The following is a 13,043-nucleotide window of genomic DNA, read 5'->3' as shown; positions in this document are numbered from 1 at the left end:
TTTTAAAAAATTTTATTTTAAAATTTAAAATAAATTTATTATTATTTTTAAGCTGGGCCTCCCTATTGCACCCAAGTTAGAAGTACAGACATACCTCCTGGCCAGTTCCCACTGCTGATCAGCACAGAAGCTGGGTGTTTCTGACTGGGACATTTCACCCTTCATAGGGAAACCTAGAGACTTCCTGCTCCAGGAGCTTCTTTGGACTTAATGAGGCCATCTTTTTGGCCTTGAAATCCCCAGCTCAAAAAATCCACCTCCTCATCCTCCTCCATGGCAGGGGGATCAGAGGCATGGGCCACCATATCCAGGCAGCCATGTCTTTTTCTGGCCTTGACTCCCTGAAGACATCCTCAACTACACTTCTTCCTCAAGTTTCTCTCTCAGTGAATAGATTTGGGTAGTGAGGCGGTGAAGTGGATAGAACACTGGCTCTGGAGTCAGAAGGATCTGAGTTCCATTGTGACCTCAGACATTTAACACTTACTGTGTGACACTGGCAAGTCACTTAACCACAATTGCCTCAAAAAAAAAAAAATGAATGAATGAATGAACATCCATTGAATGAATGAACAGCCTTTAATAACTGCCCTAAGGCAATTTCCTCATAGCACAAGAAAGATCATCCTAAAAAATTAGAGCTAGTTGATAATGAAACACACTACATTGTGATGTAATGTCAACAGGAAATCATAACTTTGTGGAACTTATGTGAAAACCAGATTTGTTACAAGTTTAGGAGACCCCTTAACATTCCTTAACAGGAATGAGTTCCCCATCATTTTAAAAAATCTAATTGGATATTTCCTCTTTTTAATTCTTAATATTTTTAACTAATTAATTTAATATTTTCCCCAGTTACATTTAAAATAATTTTTACATATGTTTTTAAAACTTTTCAGTTCCAGATTTTTTCCTTTATCCCCATCCCCAATCCCACATGCGAAGTTATGCAAAACATTTCCATAAAAGTCATGTTGTGAAAGACCCTAAAAAAAAAAAAATCCTCAAGAAAAATAAAGCACACATACATACATAGAGAATGCTTTGATCTGTATGCAGACACCATCAGTTCCTTCTCTGGATATGGAAAGGATTTTTCATCATAAGTCCATCAGAGTAGTTATGGATCATTGGACTGCTGAGAAGGACAAAGTCATTTATAGCTGATCATCCTGGACCGTTGCTATTATTTTGTATACAATCCATTTCACTTTGCTTGAATTTTGGAGGACTTTCCAGCTGTTTTTTCTGAAAGCATCCTATTGATCATTTCCCACGGAACAATAACATTTCATCATAATCACAAACCACAAATTATTCAGCCATTCCCCAATTGATGGGCATTCCCTCAATTTCCAATTGTTTTGTCCTGAAAAGAGAGCTGCTATGAATATTTTTGTACATATAGGTCCTTTTCCTTTTTTGTAAAATCTCTTTGGAATTCATTCCTAGTGGTGGTGTTGTTAGGTCAAAAGATAGGTATGAATTTGTAGCCCTTTGGGCGTAGATCATATCTTTTGATCATTTATCAATGGAGCATGTGAACTCTCCATCACTGAGGGTATTCTAGAAGAAACTTCTTGGGGCTATTAAAGAAAGGAGACTGTACCAACAGAACTGAGGCCCAGAGAGTTAATACAAATTGTCCAGGTTGTAAACAGCTTGAGGCAGGATTCTAACCAATTAACCTGGCTCCAAACACACTGTTTTTTCTGCCAATTCTGAGTTGGCATGACAAGGACTTAGTCTGACTTTTTCATTTTACAGACTAATAAACTGAGGCCCAGGAATTTTCCCAACAGGACACAATTAAGTGTGGGAGAGGAAATCAAAGGGTCAGAGAAGGGAGAATTGCTTAAGGGAACCAGTGAAAATTATTTGGAACGAGAGGTGACCATCAGAGTTAGTATTTGGAAAAATCGGGTTTTTGCCTTTGTTATTTGAATCAGGATCAGAATTAGGAAACTCTTTCCATTGTACCAGTCTATAACCAGTCAATCAATCAATATTGACTAAGCACCTCTGTGCCACTGTTTAAAGGCTTCCTACACTAGGGGCACCATAATGCATAAAGCACTGAGCTTGGGATCAGGAAAACTGATCTTCATGAGTTCAAATCCAGCCTCAGATACTTGCTAGCTATGTAATCCTGGGCAAGTCACTAAACCCTATCTGCCTCAGTTTCCCCCTCTGTAAAATAAAGAGAAGGAAATGGCAAAGCATTTCAGTATCTTTGTAGAGAAAACCCCAAATGGGATCATGAAGAGTCAGTCATGACGAAAAATGACTGAATAACTGAACAAATCAGATTCTATCTTAATAAATAGGGAAAGGCAAAAAATAGCCCCAAGGGCTCAAATTCTAATGGAGAAAACATGCAAATAACTAGCTGTGTCCTTAGAATTTAGTCCCTTGTAGACTCAATGGCTGGGAATCTCAAAAGGGAAGCTACTACCATTTGGGAGGTTGAGAAAAGTGAAGAAAGTGGCCTTTGAACTAAATCTTAAAGAAGCCAGAGATTTTTAGAATCAGAGGTAAGAATGGGGAAGGGGGATGGAGTGTCTGGAGAGCAAGGAGGCCAATGCCACAGAATTGGAGAATAACTAGAAGGAAGGAAGATGAATAAAGATGGAAAGGTAGGAAGGGACTAGGTATGATGACATACAGGATTTTATATTTGATCCGGAGGTAATAGGGAGTCACTTAAATTTATTGGGGATTGGGGGTTGTGGTCAGACCAAAGTCTTTTGAAAAATCTCTTTGGTGAATGAATTGAGGATGGGTAGAAATGGAGAGACCCATCAACAGCTTATTGCAGTATCCAGGTGTGAGATGATGGCCTTCTCCAGAGCATTGGCAGAGGAAAGAAGGAGGGGGTGTATATGAGAGCTATTTGTTGGGTAAGTAGGTATGATAAGATGTGATAGTATGAAGTGAGTAAAAGGAATGAAACAAGATAACAGTAGGGTTGCAAGCCTAGGTGACTCAAAATCCTTGAGAGTAATAGGGAAGGGGCAGGTAGGTAGGTAGTGCAGTGGATAAAGCACCAGCCCTGGAGTCAGGAGCACCTGAGTTCAAATCTGGCCTCAGACATTTAACAAGTCTTAGCTGTGTGACCCTGGGCAAGTCACTTAACCCCAATTGCGTCAGAAAGAAAACAGAAAAGAAAAAAAAAAGTAATAAGGAAGAGTGGAAAGGATTTTGGGGAAAAGATAAAGTGTCCTTCTTATTTGAAACTAAGACTTCTTTTGTCTTATCATCCCCATTAGGATGAGTTCTCCTTGAGACCAGACTGTCTTTTTAATTTACATACAATATGCACTTTATAAATGCTCATTTATTCACTATTATTCTCAAATCCTATGTTCTCCAGGTTCTCCTCTTACCTCTCTGACCTCTCCTCAGTCTCCTTTGCTTTTTTCTCTTCCAGATCACTCCCTCTAACCCCATGGGTCTCTCAGGATTCTGTCCTGGGCCCTTAGGTACTCTATAGGACTTCACTTGGTGATGTCATCAGCTCCCATGTATTTAATGGCCAACTCTATGCTGATAATTTTCAAATCCTGCCACAACCTCTCTGCTGCCCTCCAACTGCCTCCCAAACATCTCAAACTTGATTCTTAATTTCAATATGCCCCACACTGAACTTATCTTTCCCCCCAAACTCTCTCCTCATACCTTCCTTATTACTGTAGAAGACCACATCATCCATCTAGTCCCTCAGGCTTCCAGCCCAGGAGTCATCCTGGATTCCTCATTCTCTTCCTTCCTTCCCCCACCATATCCAATCTGTTGCCAGGATCTGTTGATTTAATCTTTATAATATCCCTCTGACATTGTCACCATTCTGGAACAGGTTCTGATCACCTCACTACTAGATTATTGCAATAGCTGCTGGTAAGTCTGCCTGCCCCATACCTACTAATATGACAGAAAAGGAAAATATTACAATTCTGTTTTTTAATTCACTTCCCTTTTATGGGAGAATTCATCCCATTCACATTCACAGTTACGATTACCAGTTCTGTTTATCCCTTCATCCTATTTTCTCCTCTGAATATACTTTTGTTGTCTCTTTCCATCCTGTCCTTAATAGTATTTTTTTTACCCACCTTCCCCCTACCTTATCTCCTATCACCCCTTTCTTTTTCTCTTAACTCACCCCACCCACTACCTTATCTTCTATCAACCCTTACCCCCTTCTCTTTCCAATTTCCTCAATGTTTTTTCCCTCTCTTCTATGAAAATGATAAATGTTGGAAGGGATGTGGAAAAATTGGGACACCAATGCATTGTTGATTGAGTTGTGAACTGACCAACTATTCTGGAGAGCATGAAACTATGGAGATAAGGAACTATGTCCAAAGGGCTATAAAACTGTGCATACCCTTTGACCTAGCAACACCATTGCCAATACCCAAAAAAAACATTTTTAAAGGGAAGAGGATCTGTTTGTACAAAAAAAAAATGTTTATAGCAAGAGTTTTGCTTGTATGTTTGTTTTTTGTGGCAGCAAAGAATTGGAAATTGAAGGGAGGCCCATCTATTGGCGAATAGCTAAACTAGTTGTGGTATATGATTGTAATGAAATATTATTGTGCTATAAAAAATGATGAGCAGGATAATTTCAGAAAAAAAAACTTTACTGACATTAAGTGAAATGAACAGAATTAGATCATTGTACATAGTAATAGCAATATAAACTGTGAGTGACTTAGCTATTCTTAGCCCTACAAAGATTCAAGACAGCTCCAAAGGACTCTTGATGAAAAATGCTATCTACTTCCAAAGAAAGAACACTCTGAATATAGATTGAAGCACACTATTTTTCACTTTCTTCATTTTTCAAAGTGATTTTGGGGGGGGGGGGGGTCTTTCACAGAATGACTTATAAGGAAATACATTTTGCATGGTTGTACATGTATAACCTCTATTAAATTGCTCTCCCTGTGTATGTGGAGGGAGAATTTGGAGCACAAACTTTATTTTTTGAAATTTTCAATAATATTGTATTTTTCCAACATTCATTTTTGTTGAAAATCCAAAAGTTCCTCCCTCCTTCCCTTACCTCCTTTGTCCCCAAGATGCAAGCAATCTGATATAATATAAATATGGAACTCAAACTTTAAAAAAAAAGTTACAAATTGTGTCTATGTGTAATTGGAAAAAAAATTATTAAAAAAAAAAAAAATAGCCTTTTCCCACTCCAGTCTATCCTCCATTTAGACACTAAGGTGATTTCCTAAGGTTCAATCATGTTTTCCCCTATTCAGGAAATTCTACTGGCTCCTTATCACTTTCTGAAGCAAATACAAAATACTTTTTGGTATTCAAAGCCCTTTATAACATAACCTCCTCCTATCTTTCCAGTCTTCTTACATTTTATTCTCCAATAAATATCCAATAAGTGACACTGGCCTCCTGGCTGTTCCACAGAAACATTTCATATCTTGGCTCTTCCCCATATCTTGGATGAGCTTTTTCCTGAATCGTGACTACTGACCTCCATGACTTTCTTTTAAAAAACATTTTATTTATTTATTCGTTTTAATAAAATTTTGAATCCCAAATTTTCTCCCTCTAGTCCTTCATTATTCTTGAGAAGACTAGCTCTATAGTTATACATGTGAAATCATAGAAAACATATTTCCATATTAGCTATGTTGCCAAAACAAAAGGAAGAAAATTAAATAAACTATGTTTCAGCCTGCACTCAGAATTCATCAGTTTTTTCTGTGGAGGTAGATAGCATTTTTTTTTTTTTCATCATGAATCTTTTTTGGAATTTTCTTGCATCATTGTATTGATCAAAGTAGCTAACTCACAGTTGATCATTGTTACCATATTGCTGTTACTCGATACAATGTTCTACTCAAGTCACTTTGCATCAGTACATGTAAGTCTGACTTTAAAAATCTCTCTAAAATCCTATCTTCTACAAAAAGTTGTTCCCAATCCTTCTTATTTCTAGTGAGGCAGCTAGGTGATGAAGTAGATAGAGTTCAGTTCTGAAGTCAGCTATATAGTGCTCAGATACCCTCTTTTCCTCAGTTTCCTCATCTGAAAAATGAGCTAGAAAAGGAAATGACAAACCACTTTAATATCTTTGTCAAAAAAAACAAACAAACAAACAAAAAAAAAACAAACAAACACCAAATGAGGTCACAAAGATCCAATATGTCTAAACAACAAAAGATGTTTTCTATACCAATGATTTATTTTTCTTCCTTTCTTTCCTTCTTTCCTTTCTTCTTTCTTTGTTCTTTCCTTCCTTCCTTCTTCCTTTCTTTCTTTCCTTCTTTCCTTTCTTCTTTCTTTTTTCTTTCCTTCCTTCCTTCTTCCTTTCTTTCTTTCCTTCTTTCTTTCTCTTTCTTTTTTTTCTTCCTTCCTTTTTTTCCTTTTTTCTTTCTTTCTTTCTTTCTTTCTTTCTTTCTTTCTTTCTTTCTTTCCTTCTTTCTTTCTTTCTTTCTTTCTTTCTTTCTTTCTTTCTTTCTTTCTTTCTTTCTTTCTTTCTTTCTTTCTTTCTTTGTTCTTTCCTTCCTTCCTTCTTCCTTTCTTTCTTTCCTTCTTTCCTTTCTTCTTTCTTTTTTCTTTCCTTCCTTCCTTCTTCCTTTCTTTCTTTCCTTCTTTCTTTCTCTTTCTTTTTTTTTCTTCCTTCCTTTTTTCCTTTTTTCTTTCTTTCTTTCTTTCTTTCTTTCTTTCTTTCTTTCTTTCTTTCTTTCTTTCTTTCTTTCTTTCTTTCTTTCTTTCTTTCTTTCTTTCTTTCTTTCTTTCTTTCTTTCTTTCTTTCCTTCCTTCCTTCCTTCCTTTTTTTTTTGTTGCCGAAGCAATTGAAGTTACATGACTTGCCCAAGGTCAAATAGCTATCTCAATTATTTCATATTTATCCTAAATTTAGCTTGTTTGCATATATTTGTTTATTTGTTCCCCCATTATATTGTGAGTCCCTTGAGAGCAGAAACTGCCCTTTGTCTCTTTTTATATCCTCAGAGCTTGGCACAGTATCTGGCATCTAGTAGATATTTAATCAATATTTATTGACTAAGGAAATGGAGGTTCATTAGGGTGAAGGAATTTCCCTATGAACACAAAGAGCATCCCTTTGTCCCATAGAGATTGCTATTTTCTGGCATTAACATATCTGCAGTTTTAAAAATTACATTTAATATTCTCCTTGCTTGATTTTACATTCTTGTTTTTAAGTGGGAGGTGAAAGAACCTATGCCATTTAAAGAAGGCTATTGAATCAAGCCACTAGAGGGCAGAGTGGATTGAATAGTGGATCAGGTTAGAAACACCGGGGGTCCAATCTAGCCAGAAATATTTATTATGTTGATCTTATTCTCTGCATTAGTTAGTTCACCTGTTAAATGTCCCAGAATTTTTTTTTGGTAAAGTGCCTTAAACATTAAAGCACTATATATATTCTAACTATTAAAAATACACAGAGAGAAGCCAAAATGTCACTTTTTAAAGTAATGTATAGAATTTTTCTCCCTCTAAAGCAAGCAATATAGAATAGAAATCCAGACATATGCAATCCTTTTTGTAGCCTTTTTTTTTTTTTTTAAGTAAAAATAACCATCTGGGGGGGTTAAATTTAGAATTTTTAAAAATGAAATTTTTTTATAAAAATGATAGTGCTTATTTATAAAAGGGGATAATTGGCTGCAGTTGCTCTTCTAGTTTGCACTGTGCCCTAGGCAGCTGCTCACATGGTTTATTCCTGATTTTCTTTGTCTCAGCTTCACTGTGACTTTAGAACACATGACATTTCTCCCCTTCTTCCTTCAAGCCAACTAGCTTTCCAGCTACTGTCTCATCCCAGGGAAATTATACCCTGAGAAAAGTGCAGCTAATTACACAGATCTCTCCCCTCATCTCCAGCAAGGGAAAACAGAGATGTCAGTGGTCTGGGTTCCACAAGCATCCCCAGAGACACAGCCACATGCAGGCTGAGTGTAATCGGTCTATGAATTCCAAATGCTAATTGCTGTGATTGCCTGCTTCCTTTCCTTTCTTCTGCCAGGAAATTTGCCCCCGTATGCAGCATTTGTGAGAAGCCAATCATTCCCAGAGATGGAAAGGATGCATTCAAAATCGAATGCATGGGACGGAATTTCCATGAAAACTGCTACAGGTGTGAGGTAGGTGTAAGAACTCGGAAACCTGCTGGCTATGAAAATGAGACTTCCAATCCCTGCATTCATTATTCTTTGGGTGCTCACCACCTATGCCCAGGAAGGGTAGGAAGTTTGGGCTATTAGGTGGTCTCTGCCTTAGAATTGCAAAGGTAGAAGTGGATGAGACCTGAGCAGTCCAAAGCTGATCCTTTTATATATGAAGGAACTCTGGAATCCAAGGAAATTGATTCCTAATTGCATAGGAAATAATCGGGATTTGAATCCAGGTCCTGTGATTTCCAGAATTACCGTTCTTTCTGTTTTATTACATGTATTCTCTTCCTTGGATTTTCAGTTTGGGAAGGAGATAAGATACAAGCAGAGATCATTAATTCTATTCAAGAGCCGTAAACTAAGTCTATGTAAGACATCATGCGCTCTCCCTAGTTAAATATCTTCATGTATATGTGTGAATGTACATGCATGTTGTATATTGTGTGTATATATGGGTTATGTATTCATATATATGTTCATGTGTGTGTGTGTGTGTGTGTGTGTGTTCCATATGTGTATACAGCTTGGAACTCATTTTCAGGAGTTCAAATCCAGCCTCAGATTCTTATAGCTGTGTGGCCCTAGGCAAGTCCCTTAACCCCATCAGTTTCTCCATCTATAAAATAAGCTGGAAAAGAAAATGACAAACTACTCCAGTGATTTTGCAAGAAAGCCACAAAATGGGGTCACAGAGGGTCAGACAAGTCTGAAAATTATATATATGCATATGTGCTCATATATGTATATAAATATGTATGTATTGTACATGTGTGTATATATATATATATACACACATATATACATACATGAATCTATCCAGACACAATATTATATACAAGTACATTAGAATGTGTGTGATTTTTTAAATGCCATATGAGGGCTTGGGGACAATATTTTTATTGGAGAGAGGGATTAGGGAAGGCTTCCTAATTTTGATTTGGCCATTAAAAGGCTGGGTAATCATTCAGCAAACTAAAAGGAAAGAGTGTTGCCCACATAGGAAACAATAGGAGCAAAGGCTTGAGGCATTTGAGGGAGGGCAAGAAGTATTACAGTTTTCTGGAAGAAGACCAAATCCCCAGTAAACAAATAATGTCCTTGTGGGTAAAGTTTGTTTTGTTTTTGTCTTACTATACCAAGTGACTAGAACTAATGGGCATGGAATCAATGCTTACTGAACATTAGTGGGTTCTCCAGTAGCAAGGATACACAGCTTTATATTCTCCTTTTCTACCCCGGTTGGAACAAAGAACTTGCTCTTGTGGAACCATTATGTGTGTATGCTGTCTCTGGAGAGACTAAAATTCAGATTATCCAGCTCAATTTTTCTTGCACAACATGAAAAATATGAAAATATGTTTAAAAGAATTGCACATATTTAACCTATATCAGATTACTTGCTGTCTTGGAGAGGGAAGAAGAAAATTTTGTAACTTAGTCTTACAAAATGAATGTTGAAAAACTATTTTTACATGTATTTGGAAAAATAAAATACTATTGAAAAATTTTTTTTAAGTTTATCCAGTTCATGCTAGGTCATATTATGAGCTGGAACAGTCAGGGAGGGTTAGGAAACAGTCTTGGGTTTTGGATTCTGTCTCATTTAACAGGGACACATCAACATTTAAGACTTCTTTGATCAATGGTCTGTATTTGCAAAATGCTGACTGGGGGCTGGGTTGGGGAGAACCAGACTGTGTTGGAGTTTCTTTTTCAAAGCTAAGGCAATCATGGTGATTCTATGGCCTTGTTTTTGCTCATCAGAATAGTTTTTGAAGTGTGAAGGAGGAAAACATGAAGAAGGGCTTCTTAAAAACTAGAGTAAAAAGTAAAATGTACTGCCTTATAAAGTAGTAAGCTTCCTATTACTAGGAGTCATCTGTTTTAAATCAGGAAGGTCCCTTCGAGATCATTTAGCTGACATTTCTCTCATTTTTCAAATAAGGAAAAGAGAGATTTGTCTCAGAAGCCAAGCTCAGAGCTGTAACTAGGGCACATGCTTTAGTCATGTTTGAGGACATTTAGACTCTGGGATCTAAAGTTGATTTCAGGGTACACTGCGCTTGCTTCAAGAGCCAGAATGACTAGTTTCATGCCTTTGGCAGAGCTGGACTTTGAACTCTGGTTTTCTGACGACAAATTCTGTGTTTATTCTACCCGATGAAGTATGGATGGACTTATTTGGATAATTTTAGAGCTGATTTGTGTGGGAAATGGTGTGTAACTTAAGAGGGCAGAATCAGAACCAGTGGGATTCAAATTTCTGCTAAGTATTGAAAGAGATAGCTCTAAAGGTTCTTTTGAACTCCAAGAATCTATAATTCTTGTCATGATAAATAGAGAATTAATATTGTGAACATAAATTACAAATTCAATAGAATATAAGCCGCTGAAGACACTTTCTAGAGACAGTTCCTTTTTTTTTTTTTTTTTTTTTGTCTTTGTGTCCTTCAAGGACTAACACAATGACTGGCATATAAAAGGAGCTTAATAAATGCCTGTTGCATTGAGTTGAATCATAATTCAAACTGTATTATATCCTTATTCAAGACCCAAAGTGCTATTACACAGTGGGAACACAAGAGGGTACTCTAACCAACCAGGAATAGGATGATTATAAAAGATCTGGGCAATGGATTGGAGTCTGAGAATCTTGGTTCCTTTGTCACTTGCTACTTGTGTGACATCATGGTGGTGTGCTGATAAATGGTTTTTATCGGCCAAAACTTGGAATCACAATCTACTTTGAAGTGTAATCTCCAATATTAGCATTTCCCCCAATCACTTCCTTAATCTATATAGTCAATACAACAATGAATTTAGCCCCGGATTTGTAGGATCCCATTTTGTGGATGGCAATGTTCACACTGAAAATTTAACAACCATCTCTAGGAAAACCTATAGAAGCTGACCTCCAGCATATTATCCAAGCGTCTCCATCTTTATGATCCTTAATTTCGTATTCTCTAAAATAAAGAAGTTGAATTAGATAACCTTTAAGATCTAGGCCAGTTTTAAATCCTATGAGTGAATTTTCCCCAGGTGCAACAACTCATGAAGACCTTACTTACTTCCTGTGTGACCTTGGACAAAGCTTTCTGAGTGCTAGTTTATTCTTCAGTAAAATGAGGTTAAATTAGATGGCCCCTACGGTCCCTTCCATCTCTACATAAATGATTCTATAAGGTTGATGGTGTGAATATTAATATCTTCATTTTGCAGATGTAAAAATGGAGGCTCAGAGAGCCAGGGTGATTTGTACACTGATCTAGCTAATGAGTTAGTTGATGAAGGCTACATGTTCGATCAGAAAATACTAGGATTATTGGAGTTATTGCTTTATTTCTTATACTTAAGAAAGTAATATAATAAAACATTAATTATTCAGATTAAATTTAAAAGTGTATCCTAGACATATTTGTGTGTTTTCCCCCAGAGAGCCAGTTGTTAAATATTTATCAGCATACCACTGGGAGAGAGGGAGGAAAGTTTGTAGAATGAACATTGAAGATCATTGTGTTTAATCTCATTTTACTGAAGGGGAAACGGAGCCCCATAGAAGTGAAATCATTTGCCCAAGTTTTCATAACTAATAAGGGTTACTGATAAATAGGAAATAGGGAGGGGTATTTAGATCACTGATTCTGGAAACTTGGGTTCAAATTCTGCTTCTGATACTTACTAGCTGAGCAAATCACTGTCTCTGAGCTATAATGTCCTTGCTGACCAAAGGAGGGTTGTACCTGACTGTTGTGAGAATAGTAGTCTATAAACCCTAAGGAAAGGAAGGGAAGATGTTATTAGCTAGTAGATTATAAGCTCCTTGAGGGCCGCCCCTATCTTTTCCATGTGTGTATTTCAGCAGTAGCCCAGAGCCTTGCATGGAGGTGGTAACTCAATAATGCTTTTGGAATTGTCATTGGAAGGCTATCCCAAGCTGACTGGTCTTAGCTGGAATCCTCCTCTTTTTCAGGATTGCAGGGTCCCGCTGTCTGTTGAGCCCACTGACCAAGGCTGTTACCCGCTGAATGACCACCTCTTCTGCAAACCATGTCATGTCAAGCGCAGTGCAGCAGGATGTTGCTGAAGGCACTACTTGGGCACCTGGCCCCAATCTCAGAGAAATGAGCATTCGTGATGGCTCCTACCTGGAGGTTTTTTCCATGTCCTTGACAACCTCAGTTTCCCTTCTTCACCTACTGTTGCAGAAGCTATCCTAAGCCCCAGAGAGCTGCCTGTCTGTAGGATTACCAGAGAGACCTGAAAAGAGTGATGGGAACTCCCCTCAATCCTCAAACTTATATCTCTAGCTTGAGAGAAAGCAGCATGGTATCAATGAATCATCAATAAAAATTTGTTAAGCAACTACTTTGTGCCTGGCACTGCGCTAAGCACTGGGGATACAAAAAGAAGCAAAAGAAAGCCCTTGCCCTTGAGGACTAATTGGAAGAACTCTGGCTTAGGAGACAAGAGATCTGGCTTCAAGATCAGGCTCTGCCACTTAGCTGTGTGACTATGGACAAATCCCTTTATCTCTCTGGTCCTTAAGTCCCTCATTTGTAAAATGAAGGGGTTTGATCAGATTCTATCTAAAGTCCCTCCTGAGTCTAAAAAGAAATCCTCTGATCTTTCCTTCCCCCCCCCCCCCGGGGTGATGCTGCTCAAGGCATGAGGAGGACCCCCATGTATTCATATTCCCTGCATATTATCTGTTGTTTTATGCCTCCCATTCTGAAGTGAGGGATCTTTTCTCCATGAGAGTTTGGTTGTCTCCATCTATTAGGGAAGGAAAGAAAAAAATGAAAGGAGGGAGAAAAGAATGGAGGAAGGAGGGAGGGAGGGAGGGAGGGAAGGAAGGAAGGA

General features: G+C 37.7%; 1 protein-coding gene across 1 annotated transcript in view; it reads left to right on the top strand.

Moving 5' to 3' along the window:
• FBLIM1 (filamin binding LIM protein 1) overlaps nt 1-12,542 on the top strand; it is a 36,254-nt gene extending 23,712 nt beyond the window's left edge. Inside the window, exons 8-9 of the mRNA XM_074306182.1 lie at nt 8,033-8,150; nt 12,154-12,542. Of these exons, the coding sequence (XP_074162283.1) occupies nt 8,033-8,150; nt 12,154-12,267 (232 nt within the window). The 3' untranslated portion in view covers nt 12,268-12,542. The remainder of the gene's footprint in view (nt 1-8,032; nt 8,151-12,153) is intronic.
• Nucleotides 12,543-13,043: the final 501 nt, after the last annotated feature.

Source organism: Sminthopsis crassicaudata, chromosome 3, assembly GCF_048593235.1.
Source record: "Sminthopsis crassicaudata isolate SCR6 chromosome 3, ASM4859323v1, whole genome shotgun sequence".
Classification (NCBI taxonomy): Eukaryota; Metazoa; Chordata; class Mammalia; order Dasyuromorphia; family Dasyuridae; genus Sminthopsis; species Sminthopsis crassicaudata.
The sequence above is the reverse complement of the archived record's forward strand: the minus strand, read 5'-3'. Positions and strand labels throughout refer to the sequence as shown.